Source organism: Macaca nemestrina, chromosome 12 (genome assembly GCF_043159975.1).
Source record: "Macaca nemestrina isolate mMacNem1 chromosome 12, mMacNem.hap1, whole genome shotgun sequence".
NCBI classification, from domain to species: Eukaryota; Metazoa; Chordata; class Mammalia; order Primates; family Cercopithecidae; genus Macaca; species Macaca nemestrina.
The window spans coordinates 68,635,655-68,661,355 of record NC_092136.1 but is presented as its reverse complement, the minus strand read 5'-3'; the positions used below and the strand labels follow the sequence as shown (position 1 = coordinate 68,661,355).

Genomic DNA, 25,701 nt, shown 5'->3' with positions numbered 1-25,701 from the left:
ATCATTGATTAAAGTATGAAGATGGCCATGCTTCATAGTGTCAGTCAGGGATCCACGTTATGGAAGCTCCATGAGCTGCCTTTTTCTTTTTTGGGGGTGTGTGTGTGTGTGGTGTGGTGTGTTGTGTTTGTTTTTTGTAGAGACAAGGTCTTACTATGTCACCCAGGCTGGAGTGCTATGGTGCAATGGTGCAATCTTGGCTCAATGCAACCTCTACCTCCTGGGCTCAAACCATCCTCCCATCTCAGTTTCCCCAGTAGCTGGGGCTACAGGTGCACATGACCACACCTAGCTATTTTTTTTTTTTTTTTTAATTTTTCTTAGAGATGGGATTTCACCATGTTGCCCAGGCTGGCGTTGAAGTCCTGGGTCATGTGATCCACCCACCTAGGCCTCCCAGAATGCTGGGATTACAGGCATGAGACATTATGGGCCTCCATCAGTTTTTTATGGCATTATCTGGCACATGCAGTTAAACAAACAAGAATATGATAGACAACAGGGCACAGAAGTATGTGCATGACACCTAACATGTTTCAGTGCTACTTTTTAATTGATTGTGTAAAAGTGACCAAATTTTTCTTAGGGAAGCAGGGAAAAGTGGAAAAATTGTGGAGGCATGAAAGTAACTCAGTGAATGATTATAATTAAACAGCATCATCCATTAACTTCCATGTCCTCACCTGCTTCCGTGGCTAGGTAACATGACACTGACACAGTTTTACCTCTATTATTCTCTGGAATCCATCCTCATCTGGCCTGTCTGGATTAGGAGCAGGAAGTGATAATTAACTGATGGACTTTTAAGATTTAATGACATTTTGAGAACATTTTTTTCAATGGGCTCACACTAAAGGTCCTTTTATTTATAAAAATAATTTTATTTTTACCATTCACAATGTCAGCTGCTAATACTCATCTTGTCAGTCCAAATTTGTAGAGCTTTATAACTGAGTATCTTCCTCATCAGACTGCATTTCAAGAAGCTAGGTCCCAAGTCTCTGGATCTTTATTTTCCTTGCTTAGGTCTTAAATAGAAGATAAATTTGATAATAATTTTAGAACTGCATTGGAATTCTAAGTGTTCAGGCAAGCTGTAGAATGTATAACTGTAATTCACATTCTTTTTATTCAAATATTTTTGCTTGAGGAAACCACACTAAGAACAAGGAAGTAGTGACTGAGTGCCTTGCCGGTACAGCAGATGCTAGAACATACTGCAACATTACTATTCCCCAGGGCTTATTGTTATGTAAGTTCCTATTCAGCTTCCTTTGTTTTCTTTCACTTCTGAGAACTTAACTTTCGTTTCTCACTCAGCTCCTGTGAGTGAATCTGGTCCACGCCTGCTCCTGCCCTGCCCTCACTCTTCTCCCCTGATTCAAGACTCCTCTACTTTGGACTGAAGGTGAGTGGGGCAATTTGTGGGAGCATAGAATGGGAGGCTTTGAGAAGAATAGGTTGATTGTGTCTGGCTGAGTTTAATTTGTGGTTCTGAAGCTGCTCTGCATAAACAAAAAGAGGCAGCTTATGAACTGTCTGCTGAAATGGCGGAGGAAGAAAGCATTGAGTCTGGGAAAGGGGTAACCTTTAAAGAAGAGAGGTTTGCAAAAGCAAAAAGTCTTGTTTGTTTCCTAGAGAGACCATTCATTTCTTCAATCTAGGTACCTCTATCATCTTCCTTGTTGGAAATAAAGCTCAGAATCTTAAGGGAGATGAGCACTGAAACAAAGGATTTCTCAGCAAAGCAATTTTACTTCGGCGTAGACGAGTGCTTCTTCTTGGCCAGTCACCATGAGAGCACACTAGAACAAAGGAGGAAGAAATTTTTTATTCCTGATGCAAATCTTGCCCCTGTGTCATTTCCCCATTGGCTGGAGTCAGCCACACAATCTAAACTAGACCCAGTTGGCTAAACATTTTAACTTTCTTTAGATAAGATGAGCACGTGAGGGAGAGTGGGGAGATGGGGAAGGGGTGTCTGCGATGAGCTAGAGAACTAATCTTCCAAAATAAGGAAAGGAATGTGAGTTGGTACTGATAACGCCTGCTACTGTGGCATGTCTGGGCATGTAGCAAAAGCAGAAAGGAAAGAAAAGAGAAGAAACGGGAAATGGGGGGCGGGAGGGGGCACTGTGAATTAAAGAATAAAGGATTGATCAGGCTATTTGAAGAGAAACCTTATCATATCCCACATTCCTATTCTGTCATTTTGATTTTTCCAGTTTGCCAACGTGGATCAGAATATTCTCTTATTCAGAGGCAGCAAATTCCTTCCTCCTTTCTCCCGAAGAAGCTTGTGCAATGAAGCTGTTTTCATTTTTCATAAAGCAACCTCATGATGAGGTTCAGCAGGGATGAGAGCCCTTATCTGGATCTGGGTATGAGGGGAAGGAGTCTTAGGTATTCATTCTTCAGGAGGAAGGCCCTTTTGAAGCATATCCTTTTACTTGCCTTCTGGTAACTTTTCGGATGCTGTCCATAGCTTTCCTGATGAATTAGCAGCCCTCTGGTTAGTCTGATGAGAGAGGTTGCGGAATGGTCAGACTGCTGCTCATCTCTGCAGCTCCGCTTTGGTCACTTGTCTCTGAAGGTCCAGCCACAGGGAACTTGTTCTTCTGAGAGCCCACAGCTTACTCTTAGTTCTGTAGCACTCCACGAACCTTGGGTATCTGCTCCTGCTTTAGAAGTTGCTATTATTCTAGGTACACCTTTTCATCATGAGTTCCCTCAACTCCCTACTCACTTTTCCCTTGCACAGAGTTAAGGCAAGGAGTTGGTAATTTCTCCTGAGTCTTATCTTGATCTTATCTCTGAGCATTTTGTACCTTGATGCCTGTGTCACCCATATTCTGATGCGTCCTTTTCTTTGTTTCATTTTTCAGAGGTCCAGGTAACTGTCTCCTTATGTGTCTGTGCTGTACATCTTGTCAAGGTCCATATCTAGTATTTATTAATTGTCTACTCAAATCTAGTACAGGGCCCAATAAATAAAACTGTACTTTTAATTTTTTAAAAATATTTTTGACTAAATTCACAAAACAAAAGCATACAGCTAGAGTAAAAAAAAAAAAAAGAAACTATTTGATATACAATAAACATTAAATACTGGGAAGAGATTGTACTCTGGACTAGGGAAAAGGAAGTAAACACGCAGTCAAATAAAGGAAGTAGGCTGGGCACGGTGGCTCAGGCCTGTAATCCCAGTACTTTGGGAAGCCGAGGTGGGTGGATCATGAGGTCAGGAAATCAAGACCATCCTGACTAACATGGTGAAACCCCGTCTCTACTAAAAATACAAAGAATTAGCCGGGCGTGGTGGCGGGCGCCTGTAATCCCAGCTATTCGGGAGGCTGAGGCAGGAGAATGGCTTGAACCTGGGAGGTGGAGCTTGCAGTGAGCTGAGATGGTGCCACCGCACTCCAGCCTAGGCTACGGAGCGAGACTCCGGCTCAAAAAAAAAAAAAAAAAAGAAGCAAATCTGCAATAGGATCTGGTATCTGCAGTGCTCTTGTCAAGGGCTTTGCAACTTTAAATATAGATTTCAAATTAGGTCTCACTGTGAGAAAATGATTTTGAGCAGAGTCTTCAATAAAATGATGGATTTAAGAACTGATGAACTAACTGTGAGAGAAAGAGATGAAACTGGAGTAGCTTTATGAAATTTGTCCTCTGTTACAAAATGACTTATCCGAAACATATTGACCAGAGAGTTAGAACTCTTGGGAAAAGGGTCATTAATGTAGGGAAAACTAAACCCTGGACATTTTAATGGGTCATGGAAAAAGGAACTCTGAGTTTAGACAAATAGGAAGTGGTAACAATGTTTCTAAGTTCTACAGGTTTCTGCATGCCAAGAACAGGAACTATTTTCTCCATTGGTAGTTCCTGACCCAAGAAACAGGGGAAATTTAAAAGATGTTAGCTAGGCCAGGCATGGTGGCTCGTGCCAATGCCTAGCCAAAAATGCCAGCACTTTGGGAAGCCGAGGCAAGAGGATCGCTTGAGCTCAGGAGTTTGAGACCAGCCTGGGCAACGTAGTGAGACCTTGTTTCAAAAAAGAAAAAAAAAAGATATTGGTGGCTAAACTCCTTATAGCAGTTTTTCTCCTTATTGTATAGCCACTCTAATTTAATTTAATATTTATTTATTTATTTATTTATTTATTGAGTCTTGCTCTGTCGCCAGGCTGGAGTGCAGTGGCGTGATCTCAGCTCACTGCAACCTCTGCCTCCCGGGTTCAAGCGATTCTCCTGCCTCAGCCTCCCAATTAGCTGGGACTACAGGCAACTGCCATCACACCTGACTAATTTTTGTATTTTTTTTTTTTTAGTAGATACAGGGTCTCACCATATTAGCCAGGCTGATCTCAAACTCCTGACCTCAGGTAATCTGCCTGCCTCAGCCTCCCAAAGTGCTGGGATTATAGGTTTGAGCTCCAGCGCCTGACCATTTTTTTTTTTTTTTTAAATCTAAATTGTACACATACGAAAAGCTTCTGTGCAGGTAATCAGAGTATTCTGAAATAAGGAAGTTATGGACCTAGTTAGTCTTCACCGTGTCATAAAAACTCCTACATTTGTACCACCTTCAAAGGGGAGCATGCATTTTGTTTATGTGTCTATCTGTTTACCTGTCTTAGGTTGGAAGGGTTTCAATGGGGCTACATTTCTTCAATGTTAGAATAAAGAATGGATAAATCAAGAAAAATAAGCACTTGTATTAGTTTTCTAGAGCTGTCGTAGAAAAAGTACCAAAAGTGGTTGACTTAAATAGCAGAAATATATTGCCTTACAATTCTGGAGACTAGTTATCCAAGATAAAATGTGTTGGCAGGGCTGGCTCCTTCTGAAGGCTATGAAGGAGGCATCTGCTCCATGCCTCTCTTCCAGCTTCTAATAGTTTCCTGGAAACCTTTAGCATTCCTTGGCTTATAGGTGCATCACCTTGATCTCTGCTTTCTTCTTCACCCTAGCATATTCCTTGTGTGTAAATGTCCCTTTTTAATAAGGATACAGTCATGTTGGATAAGGGTCTATCCTAATGAGCACATGGTAACTAAATAGTATTTAAATATACTATCTGCAAATAAAAGGACATTCACACATTAGGATTCCAGCATCATTTGGGGAGAAACAGGACAGACTTTATCCCTCCGCTACATATTCTCAATATACTTGGCCTCCTTTATGGATAGAGACTTTTCTCCCATGACCAACAGATGTTTCTTTAAAAAGTATATTCATTGAGTCTATGTCACGTGTGTGATCCTATAACTATTTTAACCTCTTTTCGTCTTCCCTAAAGATATACACCTTTAGGTTCCTATCACCATCCTCGCCTTATGTCCAGGCCACGGTGAAATTTCAACATTTAAAACCACAGCATGCCCTAGAACTACATAGCTGGTCTGAATCTCTCCATTTCTATACCCCCATAGCACTGGGTATCAGTATAGCTGTTGTAACCTTTACCTTTGTTGTCTGTTTAAATCTGTGCAGTAGTGGAGAGAACTCTGAAGGAGGACCTTGGAGACAATACATTCACTCTTACTCTACCGATTAGATTAGAATGAGTGATCTTTGTAAGTTACTTAATTCTATTGACACACCTGAAGAAAGGGAGTATTCTTCTTTCTCAAGGGTTTTGTATGAAGAATAAAGAAGTCAAAATTATTTCCAAATTGTAACTGGTTATAAAATTCTTCATGATAAAATTATTTTCTTATTGTGATGGTGGCGGTGGTGGTGGTTGCAGTGTTGTGTGGGTGTGTGTGTATGTCTTTGGGGAGTGAGTGTGAGGTCATGGGAGGACTTGCTATGGGTAGATGTGTTAGGATGTGAACTCTTCTTCACTGGAAACCATAATCATGGTCCCAAAGCTCAGCTATTGGGAAACTGCTAATTGATGGAAAGAAAAGATGAAAATCTGATTCAAAGGTCTAATCATCTATGGAGGGAGAGGAAAGTTGTAGCTTTAAATATTCGTTCAACATTTTATTCCTGTATGTGATTCGCTCTTCTATGTCTAGAGGACATATCAGTGAACAAAAACAGTCCCATGTCTATGAATGGATTACTTTTCAGGAGGAAGAAGTAGACATTTAAAGAACAATCTTATATATTACATAGTAAAAATAAGAAGATAAATGTGCAGTGAGTGATATTACTGGTGGTTTTGCTATAAGTAAGTTATAGTATGTCCTTCTAAGAAGAGGACATCTAAGAGATTGAATTAAATTTAAGAATGACTCTTGCTAACATCAGGGGAAGGATCATTTTATGGAGAGAGCGGAGCAAGTGCAAAAGCCTTGAGGAGTCATAGATTTGATAGTTTAATTGAGGAGGTGTTTTTTACATGTGGAAAAAGCAGAGGAGATAAACCTTAACAGTATAAATAAAATAATTCAGATACCAAAGACCATATATTATGATTCTATTTTTATCAATTGATTAAAAACCCAAAGGATATTAGTGATTGTCTGGAGCTTGGGATCAGAATAGGAGTAACGGCATTAGGGTTTTTTTTTTTTTTTTTTTCAGGTGGTAAAAATAATTTTAAATTGTGTTACAGTAACAGTCATATAGTTCCACAAATTTAGTAGAAATTATCACATTATACACTTAAAAATGAGAGTGTATGATGCTATGTAAATACAACTCAGTAGCTTAAAAATACACAAATATTAGTGAATCATGCAAATATTAGAGATACAATCACATCATCCAGAGAGAAAAGCATGTGCAAAAGCCCAGGGGCAGCGGTGTGCTTAGTGCATTTAACATGGAAAATGTGTTTTGGGTTGGGGAACAAAAGGCAGGATAAATGATGGGTTACACGAACCTCTTGGTAGAAAAGCTTCAGTTTGTCCTCTCCAGTAGAAGAGAAAATAACAATAATTGCCTTGATGGGGTGAAATTTGTCCTGAGACAAAAATTAAGAATAAAGTGTTTCAAATTACTACAAAGTCCATTTTATTCTGTCATTGGTTTATTCTTCTTGCCTTTCTTTTCTCCTTTCTCTGTTAAATATTAATTTTTGGTCCTGTTCTAAATCTCTGTAAAAGCAGTATTCTTTCTATTCCCGCTTTTCTTACCCTGTCCCCTTCAACATTTCCAGCACTGCAGGATTTTCTGACCAAGAAGTTCAAGAGTCAAGACAGAAAGAAGCCAAGGGAGCAGTGCAATGGATTTCTCAGTAAAGGTAGACATAGAGAAGGAGGTGACCTGCCCCATCTGCCTGGAGCTCCTAACAGAACCTCTGAGCCTAGATTGTGGCCACAGCTTCTGCCAAGCCTGCATCACTGCAAAGATCAAGGAGTCAGTGACCATCTCAAGAGGAGAAAGCAGCTGTCCTGTGTGTCAGAGCAGATTCCAGCCTGGGAAGCTCCGACCTAATCGGCATCTGGCCAACATAGTTGAGAGAGTCAAGGAGGTCAAGATGAGCCCACAGGAGGGGCAGAAGAGAGACATCTGTGAGCACCATGGAAAAAAACTCCAGATCTTCTGTAAGGAAGATGGAAAAGTCATTTGCTGGGTTTGTGAACTGTCTCAGGAACACCAAGGTCACCAAACATTCCGCATAAACGAGGTGGTCAAGGAATGTCAGGTAGGCTCCAAGGTAGAGGAAGAGAAAGCAGAGAGCAGAAATGGTACCTGATGTGAAATCTCCACGTTTTTTGTCCTGCTTTATTCCCCTTTTCACCATAGAACTGAGAGCCCTGTGATCTCTTTCCAAACTCTTTACTTAGTTTCTGAAGCCTGAAGGACAGTGCTGCACATTGCTTTTATTTAAAAGAGTACATTTTTTAGCAAGGAAAAGTTGAATGAATGGAGAATTGCTTTGTAAGATAAGCTTGAATTGCCACTCCGAGAAGAAAGGTGTTTTTGAGAACATGTCCTGTTAGATGTGGCAAAAGTGGCAATGAAAGGAAGTCTTTCCTTAATGCAGGGTCTGCTTTTTCTCTAGGAAAAGAATCAGGCTACTCTTGATAAGGGGATGGTAACTTCCATCATCCAGTAATAAAGAATACGTTCATCTCCTCAGATTTTCCCCCATGCCATAGGTTCTAATCACCAGCCTCACTGTTTCTGTAAACTAGTCCCTTCTGAGAGCCATCCGATTTCTTCCTTGCTATCCTCTATCCAGGTGCTGAGAAAACTCATAACTTTACTCTGGTATAATTTCTTTCTCACAGGAAAAGCTGCAGGCAGCCCTGCAGAAGCTGACAAAGGAGGATCAAGAAGCTGAGAAGCTGGAAGATGACGTCAGACAAGAGAGAACCGTCTGGAAGGCAGGAGGAGACACCTCCTAAGGGATAATTAGACAGGAATCTGGGCAGGACCTTGGGCTCTATCACAAGGAGACCACTTCCCCTTTGCTGTGCTAGAATTAACAATTATAGAAGTCATATGATTAGGTCTCATTTAATTCCTTCCCTGTTGGAGTTTGGGGGCTGGAGAGCAGACATATCATAAATCAACACAATATTTGGAAGTGAAGGCATGGAGGGAAATACCTGTGAAAATGCTTCCTGTGAATCCTGTGTTCCATTTGTGTCATCAAGTTTGAGGCTCCAATCCTTCCAGTAAACAACCTGAGGAAAGACCCAGGATTCCCTGTTTAGGTGGTTTGGGTAGGGGAATTTTTTTTTTTTTTTTAGACAAGAGTCTCGATTTGTCATCTAGGCTGGAGTGCAGTGGAGTGATCTCGGCTCACTGCAACCTCTGCCTTCCCGGTTCAAGCGATTCTCCTGCCTCAGCCTCCCAAGTAGCTGGGACTACAGGCACGTGCCACCATACTCGGCTAATTTTTTGTATTTTCAGTAGAGATGGGGTTTCACCATGCTAGCCAGGATGGTCTTGATCTCCTGACCTCGTGATCCGCCCACCTCTGCATCCCAAAGTGCTGGGATTACAGGCGTGAACCACTGTGCCCGACCAGGTAGAGGGATTTAAGAGAGAGAAAGGCAAGGTTGTTCAGGACAGGTGTCTATAATCCAAGCCTCACCCAAGCATCACATTTTGTCTCAGATTAGGCCTCAATAAAAGACTTGAGTGTATTGCTTTGGAAGGAGTTCCGGTTAAAAAATAGAAAAGCATGGCTTCACCAGAAATTGTGTATTGGCTTTTGCCTCGTATTCCTTTTGAGAACTCCCTGAGGAAAACAGTTCTTATCCTGGCTCCCAGGCTCATACAAAGCAGGCCTTCAACCAGCCAGACTGACTGCCTCTTTCTCTTCTCTTCTCATTCAAGAATTATATCCAGCTCGAGAGACAGAAGATTCTGAAAGGGTTCAATGAAATGAGAGTCATCTTGGACAGTGAGGAGCAGAGAGAGCTGCAAAAGCTGGAGGAAGGTGAGGTGAATGTGCTGGATAACCTGGCAGCAGCTAGAGACCAGCTGGCCCAGCAGAGGCAGGATGCCAGCAAGCTCATCTCAGATCTCCAGCGGAGGTTGAGGGGGTCATCAATAGAGATGCTGCAGGTAAGACTTGGGATGGAGCACCTACATATGAGATTAGGGGAAAAACACAGAGGCTGATTTTCCTTCCCTTCCCAGTCTCTAGGCTTTCTTCTGTGTGGTGACATTAAATGGTTCCTTTGGCCTGGCAGTGCCCCTTTTATGCCCATCATTTCAGGAGTCACAGAGATAATTAAGTGTATGAGTGGCAAGGGAAATTCCCTTTATTATTTACTTATGAGAGGCAGTGTAAAAATTTGAGCTTGGAGAGAAGATTCTTTGTACCATGAGCAAATTCGTTTTAGAACTTCCCCATCACATCAAAAACATTTCTCATGCCTGTTTACAGTCAATATCTGCTTCTACCTCCACCTCCTGGCAACCAATCTGTTTTCTGTCTGTATAGAATTGGCTTCTCTGGACATTTCAATATGAATTGAATTATACAACATGTAGTCTTTTGCATCTGGCATCTTTAATTTAGCATAATATTTTGAGGTTTATTTATATTGCAGTATGTATCAGCATTTTGCTCTTTCTTATTGCTAATACTATTCCATTATCTGAATAAATCATGTTATGTTTGTGTATTCACCAGTTGGTGGCTATATGAATATTTTCCAGTTAGGGACTATTATGAATAATGCTACAGTAAACATTCACTTACATGTCCTCATACAAACATGTTTTCATTTATCTTGAGTAGATTTTAAGAGTGTTATATGTTAAGTTTATGTATAATTTTTAAGTTGTTGTACTATTTTCCAAAGTCGTTACTCATTCTATATGAGTAACAATATAAAAGCTTATAAAAAGTAATATAAAAAGTTTTTAGGTTCTTCACATCCTTTTTAATACTTGATATTTCCTTCTTTTTTTTTTTTTTTTTTGGTTTAGTTACAGCCTTTCTAGTGGGAATGTAATGGTATCTCAATGTAGTTTTAATTTGCTTTTTCCTAAAAACTAACACTGCTGAAAAGCTTATTATTTCCACATGTAGATTCTGTACATCTCTTTTTAGAGTTTATCCTATTTTTTATTTTTGGTGCTATTGTGATTTTTTCTATTTCAAATTTCAATTCTTCATTGCTGGCACATAGAAAAGAAATTGACTTTAGTGTTTTAATCATGTATATTGCAACCTTGCTATAATTACTTATTAGTCATAGAAGAGTTTTTTTTAATGTCAATTCTTTGGCATTTTCTACATAGAGAATCATGTCATCTGAGAATAAAGTTAATTATTTCATACTTTGCAGTTTGTATAGTTTTCTTTTCTGTTTTTTTTTGTTTGTTTGTTTGTTTTGTTTTGTTTTGTTTTGTTTTTTGGGAGAAGGAGTCTTGCTCTGTTACCCAGGCTGGAGTGTAGTGGCATGATCTCAGCTCACTGCAACCTTCACCTCCTGGGTTCAAATAATTCCCCCTCCTTAACCTTCCAAGTAGCTGGGACTAGCGCACACTGCCACACCTGGCTAAATTTTTTTTTTATATTTTAGTAAAGACAGGGATTCACTGTGTTGCCCAGGCTGGTCTCAAACTCTTGAGCTCAGGCAATCTACCTGCCTTGGCCTCCCAAAGTGCTAGGATTACAGGCATGAGCCACCACGCCCAGCCAGCAGTTTGTATAGTTTTCATGTGTCTTCACTTATTTTATTGCACTAACCAGGACTTCTAGTACAATGTTCAGTAGGCATGGAGAGAGGGGATATCCTTTCCTTTTTCCTGACCTCAGGAGGAAAGTACTCAGTCTCTCATTTCCTGATGTTAGCTATAGGAGTCGTTTTGTTTTTAAATTTGTAATGAAGTTGAGAAACTTCCTCTTTTTTTCTTTTTTTTTTTTTTTTGAGATGCAGTCTCATTCTCTCACCCGGGCTGGAGTGCAGTGGCACCATCTCAGCTCACTGCAAACTCCACCTCCCTGGCTCAAGCGATTCTCCTGCCTCAGCTGGGATTACAGGCCGCCCACCACCACGCCCGGTTAATTTTTGTATTTTTAGTAGATACTGGGTTTCGCCATATTGGGCAGGCTGGTTTCGAACTCCTGACCTCAGTCAGGTGCGACCGGCGGAGAAACTTCCTTTTTATTCCTAGTTTGCTGAGAGTTTTTATCATGAAGTGTGTGAATTTTGTCAAATAGCTTTTCTGCCTCAGTTGACATAATCATATGATTTTTCTTCTTTATTGATGTGGTAGATTACGTAATCAATTTTCAAAGATTGAACCAGCTTGCATACATTGAATAAATCCCACTTACTTGTGGTGCACAATTTTTGTATATATTTTGTTGGATTTGTTTAACTAATGTACTGTTGATAATTTTTGCATCTGTGTTCATGAGAGATACTGGTTTCTGGTTTTCCTTTCTCATAATGTCTTTACTTGGCTTTGGATTAGGGTAATGTTGACCTCATAGAATGGGTTACAAAGTAGTCCATCTCCTTTCGTTTTCTGAACAAATTTGGGGAGAATTTTGATAATTTCCTTCTCCAACTTTTGGTAGAATTCATCAATTTACCAATAAAGCCAGCTAAACCTATTTTTAAAGTGTTACTTAATATTTTGGAGTATTGCAGCTATCGGTTATTGATTACTAGTTAAATTCTATTGTCTAAGAAAACATTTTGTATGAGTTCAGTTGTTTACATTTGTTAAAGTGTATTTTGTGGTATAGAATGTGTTATAGCTTGGTTAATTTTCCGTGTGAGCTTGAGAAGAATAGATATTTGCCTATTAGATGGAATATTCTATGAATGCCATTTAGATCAGTTGATATATAGTGTGCTTTTCGGGTACAACTATAGTGGTAATCGTTTCCTGTGACTGCTGTAAGAAATTGTCACAAACTTTGTGACTTAAAACCACATACCAAAAAATTGTCTCATAGTTCTGAAAGCCCAGAGTCCGAAATCAGTGTACCAGCAACCACCAGAAGCTAGCTAATAGGGAAGCATGGAACGGATTACAGTAGGGACAAACATTACCAATATCGTGAGTTTGGACCTAGATTCAAGAACTGTGACAGAATAAATCTCAGTTGTTTAAAAACCATACAGTTTGTGCTACTTTGTTACAGCAATCCCAGAAAATTAAAACACCTACCATTTTTGACTGTTTTCTATTTACTCTACTTGTTCTTTGCTTTTTTTCCCTTCCTCTCTTTTTCTGCCCTCTTTTACTTTTAACTACTTTGTATTATTCAATTGAGTATTTCATATTATTCAATTTTCTTTCCTCTCTTAGCTTATTAGTTATGTATTAGTAATATACATAACTAATATAGCTATATTAGTTATATATCATATACATTACTAATATACATAACATAATATTAGTTACATATAACTAATATGCATAAAGGTATATATAAATATAAAACATACATATATATTGAAGTATAAAAATATTAAAAAATAAACATTTTATAAATATATAAAAATATATTTTAAAAACATAAATAACACTATACATATATATATAAAGGCTTAGTGCTTGCCCTGGAGTTTGTAATACGCATTTACAGCTAATCTAAGTCTACTTACAAATAACACTATACCCCTTCACATGTAGTGCAGGTACCTTAGAGCAGAGTATCCTCAATCTTGAGTAACATTGCTGTCATCCATTTCACTTATCCATAAGCTATAATCACCTGCTACATTGTTGATATTATTACTTTAAACCATTATCTTATATATTAGTTGAGAATAAGAAAAATGAAATATTTTATTTTACTTTTATTTCTTTTTCAGTGCTCTTTCTCTCTTTGTGAAGATCTGAATTTCAGACATATAATCTTTTCTTCCCCCAAACGTCTTTTAACATTTATGGCAAAGTATTTCTTCATTATTGCAGGACAAAATTTCTGAATATAAAATTCTTGAATCATGAGTTTTATTCTTTCAAAACTTTAATATTTATTCCACATGCTAAACTTTTACTAGTTTTAGTAGTTGTGTGTTTCTGTGTATATTCTTTGAGATCATTTACATACCTAATCATGCTATCTGTAAATAAATATAGTTAATTTTTAAATTTTCACTTTTATTTAAGATACAGGGAGTATATGTACAGGTTTGTTACATGCAAAATATTGTGTGATGCTGAGGGTTTGGGATACAGATCCCATCACCCAGGTAATGAGCATAGCACCCAATCAGTAGTTTTTCAGCTCACACACCCTTCCTCCCTCCCCTAGTGTAGCCTGCAGTGTCTATTATTTCCATATGTATGTCCATGTATGTTCAATATTTAGCTTCCACTTATAAGTGAGAACATGCAGTGCTTGATTTTCAGTTCCTGTGTTAATTTGCTTAGGATTATGGCCTCCTGCTGCATTGATGTTGCAAAGAACATGATTTTATTCTTTTTTACGGCTGTGTAGTATTCCATGGTGTATATGTACCACATTTTGTTTATCCAGTCTACCATTGATGGATACCTGGGTTGATTCCATGTCTTTACAAGCAAAAACACAAAGCGTCCCATTAAAAACGGGCAAAATAATGAACAGACATTTATGAAAAGAAGACATACAGGCTGCCAACAAACATATGAAAAAATACTCATCATTGCTGATAACCAGAGGAATGCAAATCAAAATCACAGCAAAATACCATCTCACAACAGTCAGAATGGCTATTATAATAAAGTCAAAAATTAACAGAAGCTAGTGAGGCTACAGAGTAATGGGAGCATGTACTCTGTTGGTAGAAATGTAAATTATTTCAGCCATTGTAGAAAGCAGTCTGGAGATTTCTGAAAGAACTTAAAACAAAGCTACTGTTAGACCCAGCAATCCCACTACTGGTTATATACGCAAAGGAAAATAAATCATTCTACCCAACAAATATAGTTTTACTTCTCTTTCATGCTAGATGTCTTATTTCCTTTTATTTTTCCTTTTTTCTTTTTTATCTTTCTTTTTTGTTGTTATGTGTGTTTGTGTGTGTGTTTTTTTATTGCACTTGATAGAACTTCCACTACAATGTTGACCGTAGTGGTGAAACCACACACGCTAGTCTTTTTCTTGATTTTAGGAGGAAGTAATTCAGACTTTCACTATTAATTATGATATTAGCTGTATATTACTTATACATGTTTCTTATCAGTTTTGAGGATGTTCTCTTTTATTACCAGTTTGTTGAGAGGTTTTATCTGAATAGATGTTGATTTTCTTGTTGAATTGTAGGAGTCATTTACAGATTCTGGATATTAATACCTTATCAGACATATGATTTGTAACTATGCTTTCCCATTCTGTGGATTGGCTTTTCACTCTTTTCATAGTGTTTTTCATAACTTAAGAGTGATTTTTTTAAAGTTTAATTTTGGTAAAGGTCTGTTTGTTTATTTTTTTCTCACATTGGCTTTTCTTTTTATATCATAGCCAACAAATAGCTACCAAATCCAATGTCATGCAATTTTCCCTTTTTCTTCCAGGAGTTTTATAGGTTTAGGTCTTTGATTTATTTTTAGTTATAGTGGTTATATGGTATAAGTTATCTATTTTTAATGTTATTGTAGCCATTGTATTATATTGTGCCATTTTTTGGAAACAGTTTGGTAATAAGGGTAAAGAGGTGGCAGACAGCTGAGGAATGGACCATAGAGGACAACATTTGTTTGTCCAACCTCTATTCCTTTTGATTGTTTCTTTACAATAACTTTTGAGGAACCATCACTACCCTATCTCATTCCCTGTAGTTGGTTAAAGTAGACAAAATTAGTAGCATTAGGCATGTATGTTACTCAGTTCTGGTAAATCATTATAGCCAATTCTTATATTTTTACCAAGCTTACAGTTATTATTTTACGATATATACTTGACTCAATTGGGGTCAATAGTTTGCATGCCTTAGAATTTTACTGTCATGAGTAAAAAGAGAATTTGTCTTTTCTGATGGGTATCATATCAGGAATAATAATTTAAACCAAGAGAATCAAGCTGATGCCATAATTAATCTGAAAATAAGTCAATATAATAGGTATAAAATATAATTTTTAGAAGAAAAACCAGATTCTGATGGCAAGATTTTAGTTTAAAAACCCAGCTATGAGTAAAATTATACTTGACCCCTTGAATTTGTTTTTTAAAAACCCAGTTTTAGTTGGGTTTTGTCAGACATTATAACAACAAAAAAGCTAATACAGGCAGTGAAACTATTTCTGAGGGTGTGAAGTCAACTGGAGGTCAATTCTTTGTTGGTATAAAAGAGGTCAGATCAGACAGCAGAGAGACCAAATACATTGGCACATACTTGTTCAAAAAAATAAAGGAAATAAAGGTCATGGTGAGAAAGAAAAGACAGCTAAAAACAGTTAAAAATGGAAACTAGTCTAGGTTAATAAAATGTTGGAATCCAGGATAAAATTTTATAGTTTCTAAGATGATGACTAAGTGGATATTGATACTATTCTGGACAGTGGGGTGTAAATAGTTGGGAAATAGTAAGTTACATTTAAGACCTACGCAGTTACTTGCTCCTGTGGCTTGTTTCATACGGAAAAATGGATGAGATCACCTACAGTAGAGTTTAGTCGCATGTAGAGTGAGTACATGGAGGCCAGACAAACTTTTACTTGAGATGCTTGCTTGCTTTTACTCTCATGGCAACAGCACACTTCTTAAGGACTTTGATTATTAATTTTCATCATTGAACCCCTAAAGCCTGAAAAAATATCTGGCAAACATATTTTGCCATTTTGTGTCTGTTGATGTATAAAATAAAAACACAAAAAATTAATGAGGTTATCTCATTAAAATGTATAAAAATATTAGAATTTCTCCCTCTTTTTAAAATATATTCCTTCTTGAGATACTTGAAGCATCTTCCTAACTCCCTCATCTGAGTCCTCTGCAGTGGTCAGTCTGAATCTTATCTCCACACTTCGGCCCGTCTGTGACCATCTATTTATTCCCACCATATCCAGGGGTAGTAAGAGTGTGGGGAGGAAGGTGGATAAAACTTTGTTTGGGAGGCCGAGACGGGTGGATCATGAGGTCAGGAGATCGAGACCATCCTGGTGAACACAGTGAAACCCCGTCTCTACTAAAACTACAAAAAACTAGCCGGGCGAGGTGGCGGGCGCCTGTAGTCCCAGCTACTCGGGAGGCTGAGGCAGGAGAATGGCGTGAACCCGGGAGGCGGAGCTTGCAGTGAGCTGAGATCAGGCCACTGCACTCCAGCCTGGGCAACAGAGCGAGACTCCGTCTCAAAAAAAAAAAAAAAAAAAAAAAAACTTTGTAAGACAGGAGGGCTTATCACTCTTAAGCATTGCTAGACAAAATACAGGATGCTCAGTTTAAGTTTAATTTCAGATAAAAGAAACGTAATAGTTTTAGTACAAGAGTATCTTAAATATTGCAAGGGTCATATATATAAAACAAAAAAAGTATTGTTTATCCCAAATTCAAATTGAACTAGCCACTTTTATGTTCTAAATCTGGCAACCCTATCTTGACTTATGTTTTCTATCTTTTCCCCAGGATGTGATTGACGTCATGAAAAGGTATATGTGGAAGAGAGATATGGCCTCATTTGTCTGAAAAGAGAATTATAGTCCTGAAAGATATCTTCCTTCAATCAGAACAACATAAAAAATCACAAGGCTGGGAAACTGTATTAAATTGTCCCAAATTGCTAATCACAGATTAAAGTTTTCAACTATAAGAAATTTAGGTGTTGGGAGGTCACAGAGTTAGGGCCAATGGAGGCCTTAGGAATAAGAGTTTGCAATATCAGAACCCCATGATTTCACTTACTTTATTCAAACCTTTGTCTCTGTTGTTTCCATATTGCATAGATGCCTGTCTTATTGCAGTGAGGGTCTGCCCTCTTTATATGCCAGACTCCAAATTTTCCAGAGACAGCGCCTTTATATTTATTTTCCTCACTGAGAATAAAATAAACAATAACTTTCTAGGTGGTGCTTTTTAGATTTCTAAAAAAATATATTCGAGTCTTGAGGAATAGTGGCTTTGGTCCTGGTGCTAATATAACCTTTTCTTGTTCACATACTTTACTATCTTGTAGGAAAAAATAATATTCTTGTGTCTAAAATTGCCCACCTACTTGGCAGCATCAAAGTTTTTTTAAACACATGAAAATCAGACCACTATTAATTAATTTGGTCATCGTAATTTCTTCTCTCCCCAAAGAACTTGAAACCTCAGAGATTATTCTCTAGGTCTCATATTGGGATAACAGATTTTGGAAATCCTTTAGCTCTTCAATATAGGATTCCATTTTGATATCTCTCAAACACTCAGTAGACAGATTCTATGGCCTCTTTAATGACCACCTGTCTAGGAACCCACACCTCTGGCTTCTTCCTGGTGGACCCACTGAGATGGCAATGACTTTTCTAAATATTAAATAAGTTTCTTAGAGGCACAGAATATCTTTTAAAAGCATTATTGGCTGGTTGTGGTGGCTCACGCCTATAATCCTAGCACTTTGGGAGACCGAGGTGGGCGGATCACTTGAAGTCAGGAGTTCAAAACTAGCCTGGCCAACATGGTGAAATCCCGTCTCTACCAAAAGTACAAAAAAATTAGCTGGATATGGTGGCAGGCAACTGTAATCCCAGCTACTCAGGAGGGTGAGGCAGGAGAATCCCTTGAACCTGGGAGGCAGAGGTTGCAGTGAACCGAGGTTGCTCCACTATATTTCAGCCTAGATGACAGAGTAAGACTGTCTCCAAACAGAAGCAAACAAACAAACAAAAAGCATTATTATTTTATCCAATTTCATATTCATTTTTAAGAGGTCCAGCCTGGGTGACAGAGCGAGACTCCGTCTCAAAAAAAAAAAAAAAAAAAAAAATTATTATTTTATCTAATTTTATATTCATTTTTAAGAGGTAGAAAGCGTGGGGTTAATTATTACATTTTAAAAGTAAGAAAGTGAACATCTTTGAGTGAAGACCTTCCCAAGGTTACACAGAGGAGAAGTGGGCAGACAGGTAGACCTGAGCACATTTCTCTGGGCTCCAGTGTCAGGTGTCTCCCCTCTACTGTCCTCAGGGAAGAGGGTCCAAGTGCATCAGTAAGTATGGTGAAAGGTGAGAGAGACAGTGATCTTGGATGGAGAGAAATAGGGCAAAGCTGTAAAGGTTATCAATTTTTGTTATCACTAGGAGTGAAAACTGGACACTGAAGAAGCCAAAACCTGTTTCCAAGAAACTGAAGAGTGTATTCAGAGCACCAGATCTCAGTAGGATGTTGCAAGTTCACAAAGGTAAGGGGATTCAGAGGAAGGCTGTGAGTGTGGATTTCTTAGTATCAGGGCTCAATAGGGAAGCAGGTGTTTTTTTTAGGTTAGGACATAGGAGAGGGGGTGGGCCAGAGAAGGAGGAAAATCCTATGCGGTAGATGTGGTCCTATCTTAGGGGGAATGGCCAGGTGTCTGATTCATCCTCTCATTCACCAGTGCATAGAATGCCAGTATTCCCCTTTCCTTTCCCTACTCTGGGGAAGAGACAAGTGTCAGTACTTACTCATTTGCTTCTAACAACATCACTGAAACTTTTGTCATTTCAGAGCTGACAGATGTCCAGTGCTACTGGGGTAAGATATGGGGTTTTCAAATCACCTCCTTTCAGAATTGTGGTTACTATTAGAACCCATAATCTGAGTCTCATGTGTTCCTCCCCAAACATGCTTATACCCTGTAGTTCTTAAACGTCCTACTAACCTCTATCAGCACAAGTTCCATTTGATATCGACACAAGTTCCACTTTCAATATGTCTCTTCTCAATGCCATAAGACACACCTATCCCATATTCTTCACTTGACTCTGTAATTTTTTCTACAGTGGACGTGATGCTGAATCCAAACAGTACCATTTCGAATGTTGCTGTTTCTGTGGATCAGAGACAAGTGGCAACTGTACGCACCTTCACATTTAAGAATTCAAATCCACGTGATTTTTCTGATTTTGGTGTCTTGGGCTGCCAATATTTCTCTTCGGGGAAATATTACTGGGAAGTAGATGTGTCTGGAAAGATTGCCTGGATCCTGGGCGTATACAGTAAAATAAGTAGTCCTAATAAAAGGAAGAGCTCTGGGTTTGTTTTTGATCCAAGTGTAAATTATGCAAATGTTTATTCCAAATACAGACCTCAATATGGCTACTGGGTTATAGGATTACAGAATACATGTGAATATAATGCTTTTGAGGACTCCTCCTCGGCTGATCCCAAGGTTTTGACTCTCTTTATGGCTGTGCCTCCCTGCCGTGTTGGGGTTTTCCTAAACTATGAGGCAGGCATTGTCTCATTTTTCAATGTCACAAACCATGGAGCACTCATCTACAAGTTCTCTGGATGTCGCTTTTCTCAACCTGCTTATCCGTATTTCAATCCTTGGAACTGCCAAGTCCCCATGACCCTGTGCCAACCGAGCTCCTGAGTGTTCTCATTCCCTTACCTATTTCTGCATAGTAGCCCTTGTGCTGAGATTCAGATTCTGCACCTGAGTTCATCTCCACTGAGACCATCTCTTCCTTTCCTTCCCCTTCTTTACTTAGAATGTCTTTGTATTCATTTGCTAGGGCTTCCAAAACAAAGCATCATAGACTGCTGATTTAAACTGTAATTGTATTGTTGTACTGTGGGCTGGAAATCCAAAATCTAGATTCCAGCAGAGTTGATTCTTTCTGAAGTCTGCAAGGAAGGGCTTTGTTCCATGCCTCTCTCCTTGACTTGTAGACAACATCTTCTCCCTATGACTCTTCACATTGTCTGTATGTACATCTCTGTGCCCAAGTTTTCCCTTTTCATTAAGACATCAGTCATACTGGCTCAGGGCCCACCGCTAATGCCTTAATGAAATCATTTTAACATTATATTCTCCACATAGACCTTATTTCCAAATAAGGTAATATTTGGAGGTATTGGGAATAAAAACTCCAACATATAAATTTGAGGAAGTCACAATTTAACTTGTAACAATCTTACCCTTTCTTGCAAGAGATGCTTGTACATTATTATTCCTAGTATCTTGGTTTCACTAGTAGTAAATAATATATATATTTTTTGTATTTGCAAGGGAAATACATCTAATCCCTCCTATAGAAAGAACAGTATTACTGTAATTCCTTTGCAATCTCTTTTCTTCCTCATTTACTCTGCCCCTTAAAAGATTGAGGAAAGAGAAACTTGTCAACTCATATCTAGCAAAGTACATAAGAATCCGTCACTAAATAATGTATCCTTGAGAATGTGTTGTTTTACCAGTGACACCCCATATTCATCACAAAATTAAAGCAAGAAGTCCGTAGTAATTTATTTACTAATAGTGGATTTTTAATGCTCAGAGTTTCTGAGGTCAAATTTTATCTTTTCACTTACAAGCTCTATGATCTTAAATAGTTTACTTAATGCTTTTGGTGTATTTTCCTCAAATTAATATTGGTGTTCAAGACTGTATCTAATTCCTCTGATAACTTTGAGAAGCAAACTTTTATTAAATGTAAGGCACTTTTCTATGAATTTTAAATATAAAAATAAATATTGTTCTGATTATTACTGAAAAAATGTCAGCTATTTCAATGTCTTGGGAAACAATTTTTTGTTTTTGTTCTGTTTTCTTTTTGCTTCAATAAAACAATACTTGGCTCTACTGAAGTCTCATTCTTCAGTTTCCAAAATCTGGCTGCAGGGAATATGAGTTTCCATATGTCCAGTAAAGAAGGTCATGTCTAGGCTCAGCTGTCCTTGATAAGAGATGACCTTATGCTGTTCAGATGTTTTTCTCATAATGAAGCACTTGAGTGCACCATTGCATTTAACATCCTATGTACTTTTCTTCTTTTTTTTTCTTTTTTTTAAAGTCTTTTTTCAAACACAGGATGAGTAGTAGAACTACCTAGGATAGCAAAGACACAAAACATTCTTAAAGAAATATATTGTATTAGTCGGGGTTCTCCAGAGAAACAGAACAATAAGAGATACATATTTATGAGGAATTGGCTCACTTGATTATGGAGGCTAAGACTTCACATTATCTGACATTTGGAAGCCAGAGACCCACAAAGCTGGTGATATAAGTCAGTGTGGCTCTAAAGTCTTAAGAACCAGGGAGCTGATGGTATAAATGCCAGTAGAAAGGCAGAAAAAGATGAGGTGACATGTCTCAGTTCAAGCACTGAGGCAGGAAAAGAAGCAAATATCTTATTCCTCGACTCTTTCTCCTACTCAGGTCCTTCATGGATTAGATGATGTCCAGCAACTTGGGGGAAGGCAAGCTTTGGAGAGGCAGACATTACTGAGTCCAGCAATTCAGGTGCTAATCTTTTTCAGAAACACCCTTACAAATAAAACCAGACATACTCTTAAAAATAGAACCAGAAATAATGTTTAATCTGGACACTCCATGGCCAGTCAAATTAGCATGTAAAACTAACCATCAGGTATTCATTATAAATTAGGGCAGGTTATGCCAGTGTAGAGAATTCACATCAAGATTTGCAGGACTTTGAAGAAAGAGGAATAGTGTGAAAGTGCCTGGCTTGAGATTGATATGAACATATATACACATTCATATATCTATACATACAGGTATAGATACATATAATATGTATAAATATATATACACATAGGAACATTATCCAAGATAGTCTGTACAAATATCATAAAAAAGAGATTTTTCTTTTTTTTCTTTTTTTTTCTGAGATGGAGTTTTGCTGTTGTTGCCCAGGCTGGAATGCAATGGGATGATCTCGGCTCACTAAAACGGCGCAATATCGACTCACTGCAACCTCTGCCTCCTGGGTTCAAGTGATTCTCCTCCCTCAGCCTCCCGAATAGCTGGGATTATAGGCACGTGCCACCATACCCGGCTAGTTTTTTTTTGTATTTTTAGTAGAGATAGGGCTTCGCCATGTTGGCTAGGCTGGTCTCGAACTGCTGACCTCAGGTAATTCACATGCCTTGGCCTCCCAAAGTGCTGGGATTACAGGCGTGAGCTACCATGCCTGGCCAAGGATAAATTTATATAAAGGGGTTGAAGGAGTTGATAAACTGTTAGAGTTTTCCTGATGGTCTCAAAGATATTGAGTAGAAGAGGCAGGATTAATACCAGGCCTGTGTTACTAAGTACCTGTGCTCACTCCTCTGCACCACACCACCATGGAGAAGGCAGCAGCCGATTTCCCAGGAGATGAGGACAGAAGGGAGAGCCCAGGAAATGCTGATCTGCAGGAGTTTTAAGAAAAATTTTAGGTGCCATCAAATGTAAATTGATATTCTGAATATATATAGTCATAAATGAGGAAGAAGGACATGGAAACACTTTATGACAAGTATGCTATTGCAGATGACATAAAGAAAACGTTCCCTCCCCTTGCTGTAGAGGATGAATATTATAATTGAATGGCTACAAACTTGCATTCTGAAAACAGTTGGAATTTTACATAATGATGACACAGCCACCTAGTGGCCCTTATAAGACCTACCTGGCAGTGATATTATGAGAATTAAATGGTAGTATATTTGTAATAACTTCTGCTATTTTATGGAACATATGCACTGACACAGAGTGGTATATATTATTTTTTTCTTGGATTCTTTTCTCTGACTTGAGATAAATAATTTTAAGAATGCATATTAATTTACTTTTGAAACAATTAACTCTGTTTTAAGAAATAGAATAATCTGAGTAAAGGATCACAGTCCTTAACATTTTCAATTCAATTATAAATAAATATTATATTATTGTACAGTATTTTACTCATGCACATAAAAGTTGCATTAGCTTTCTTTGCTGCATAAAAATAGGCTATTGCAAATTCAGTAGCAAGATAAATGTGAGATAACACTTGTTATCTTACAGTATCTGCAGATCAGAAGTCTAGACCCAGCTTAAATGGGGTCTCTCCTTCACGATCTCTCCATAATGAACTCACAGTGCCAGCTGGGATGAGTCTTCCTGTGAAAGTCGGAGTAGGGAAGGGTCCATTTTCAAGCTAACTTAGGTTATTAGTAGAATTCAGTTCCTCGCTTGTGTAGGACCTAGGCCCTCTGATCCTGAAGACTGCCTGAAGTTTCTTGCTACATGAACCTCTTAATAGGTGGTTCACACTATGGTTGTTGCCTCTTCAAGGCCACAGGAGAAGGAGACTATTCCAGTGAGAAGGCCTCACATAATATAAGACAACCATGGTAGTAACATCCCATAACTTTTGCCACATACCATTGATTATAAGGAATTCAGAAATTTTGCCTACTCTAAAAGGGAAGAAATTGCATAAAGGCATGAGTATAAAGAGGTGGAAATTAGTGGGTGTCTGTTGGTTACAGAGGGGTTTGGAGAAAGCTAGTGAAACAGTTCTCTAGCCACTGCTTAGGGCCCTAAGGGAACAGGCAGTGGGCTTCTGCAAGCCATGTTAACTCTACTCAGGTCTCTGGCCCTGATAAATACCCTGTAGTGCAGCAAGTTGTTGCAACTTCAAAGGAAAGAAAAGGAAAGAAAAGGTGAGATCACTTTGCCCAGCAGCCCTAAAGAGACCTTAGAGACTTACTTAAATGCCCTCCAGAGGTAATCTTGCTATAGTTAGTAAGCAAGACTAGCACAGTATAGGGTGACTTATTACAGACCTCATTCTTCAGAGTGCCCTGACAGTGGCTGCTGCCTTGATAACAGCACACAAGCAGCACAGCAGCAGCCACATCCTTCTGGGAGGCAGCGCCAGAAAGCTTGTGGGAAGCCTGAGCTGAGCTCAAATCAGCTGTCTCTGTACGGTTCCCAGAAGTTCTGGCCATAAAACAGCCATCTACCTGGACCACTCAGCTCTCTAATCCCTCCCTCTATCCCAGAAAACGTGTCTAAATCTTTATAGACAGCCTCTGTGACTCATCTAAGGTGCTTTCCCCCGCCTCTCTCGGTGGGTCTGGGGGTGAGTTAGAGGGCCCTGTTTTGCCCAGATTTCTCAGCTTTCAGAAATAAACAAAACTGGGACTTAAGGTGATGTTCCTCTCTTCCTAGGAGGTACCAGAGGCTCTATGCCAAGGTTAACGTTCAATAAACAGATAAAAGAAAATTGTACTTCTTGGACATTTTAGATACTGGTGCACAGTTGACTATGACCTGTGTGATCCCGAACACTAAGATGAGGGAAAAATAGATAATGCTTGCTGGTTTGGAGTCTGAGGCAACCACCACTGTTAAGAAAAAAATTTATGATACTTACTAAAGATGTACAGTAAGAAAGACTTTATTTAAAGAGTAGAAGAGATTGAACTCAACTGTAAATACAGCAAGTTCTCACTTAACATCACTGAGAGGTTTTTGGAAATGGTGACTTTAAGTGAAACAACATACAGCAGATCCTCAATGTCATTTTGTTCAACTACGTTTTGTTCTAACATTGATGAAAAAAAGAAAATTGTTTTCTTTAGATGTCATTTCACTTAGACCTGCAGTTTCCAAGAACCTATAAACAACCTTAAGTGAGGGCTTACTGCACAATAAACCAAGGTGCAGAGTAGGGGATCAGTGGATTAAAAAACTACTAAGAGGTAGGGTAATTTTTTGCTAAACTGACCTAATAGAATTTTTGCTGAAGGCAGGCCAGAGTGTTAAGATATCAAGGATGGTCAGACCAAGGGTGAGGAATTTTTGATAAACTGACTCAATAAGATTTTTTGTAAAACTGGATGATGCAGAGAAGAACACAAAAGATCAAAAGTCAGGGCCCAGTTGAGAAAAGATTTCAGAGGAGCCTGACAGGAGTATGGTTAAGAAGAGAATATTTGTCACCACCCAGATTTGCCCAAGCTTGATTATGGGTGGATATCTTCACGCCCCTGTAGCCTTTACTGCTATGGCTCCTGCTGTTGAACGTATTATTGGTACTGGCTAATTGTCTATTTGCACCTCTGCTAGTCTTAACCCCTAAACCATAATGGGAATTGCCGCTGTTAGGTACATCATTTTAGCAGGGCATGTTGCAAGACTGTAAACCTACCCGACTATAGCCAGGTATAGCCTGAGCTATAGCTAACGATGTGATCATTTTAGTAGGTCTTGGACTGGAATATAAAACGAGCTCCTTCAGTGGATATTTGGATAAAGCAAATTTGGATAAAATCAGTTCTCTTCCTAATAAATTTTATTACCCATGTAGATGCTCACTAGAGAGATCTCTACACTTGACAAAAAAAAAAAAAAAAAAAAAGACAAAAACAAACAAACAAACAAAATCATCAACCAGCAGACCAGGCTTGTCAACCAAACAT

At 38.5% G+C, this 25,701-nt stretch overlaps 1 protein-coding gene across 2 annotated transcripts; it reads left to right on the top strand.

Moving 5' to 3' along the window:
* The first annotated feature begins 1,287 nt into the window (after positions 1-1,287).
* LOC105468601 (tripartite motif containing 22) lies at positions 1,288-21,085 on the top strand. 2 transcript variants are annotated; one of them, XM_011718798.2, is made up of 9 exons: positions 1,290-1,408; positions 2,226-2,381; positions 7,120-7,608; positions 8,198-8,293; positions 9,255-9,485; positions 16,948-16,970; positions 18,600-18,700; positions 19,003-19,029; positions 19,278-21,085. In XM_011718798.2, the coding sequence occupies exons 3-9, from the start codon at positions 7,186-7,188 to the stop codon at positions 19,871-19,873; spliced, it is 1,497 nt and encodes a 498-aa protein (XP_011717100.1). In that variant the 5' UTR covers positions 1,290-1,408; positions 2,226-2,381; positions 7,120-7,185; the 3' UTR covers positions 19,874-21,085. The 2 variants fall into 2 exon arrangements, with proteins under 2 accessions (XP_011717099.1, XP_011717100.1); XM_011718797.2 differs by lacking the exon at positions 2,226-2,381 and having other exon boundaries at positions 1,288-1,408.
* Positions 21,086-25,701: the final 4,616 nt, after the last annotated feature.

Coding starts and splice junctions, on each gene's coding strand:
- LOC105468601 (XM_011718797.2), top strand. CDS start 7,186: ATGGATTTCTCAGTAAAGGTAGACATAGAGAAGGAGGTGACCTGCCCC. Junction 8,294..9,254: donor AAGAGAGAACCGTCTGGAAG/GCAGGAGGAGAC, acceptor TTCTCATTCAAG/AATTATATCCAGCTCGAGAG. Junction 18,701..19,002: donor GATGTTGCAAGTTCACAAAG/GTAAGGGGATTC, acceptor TTGTCATTTCAG/AGCTGACAGATGTCCAGTGC.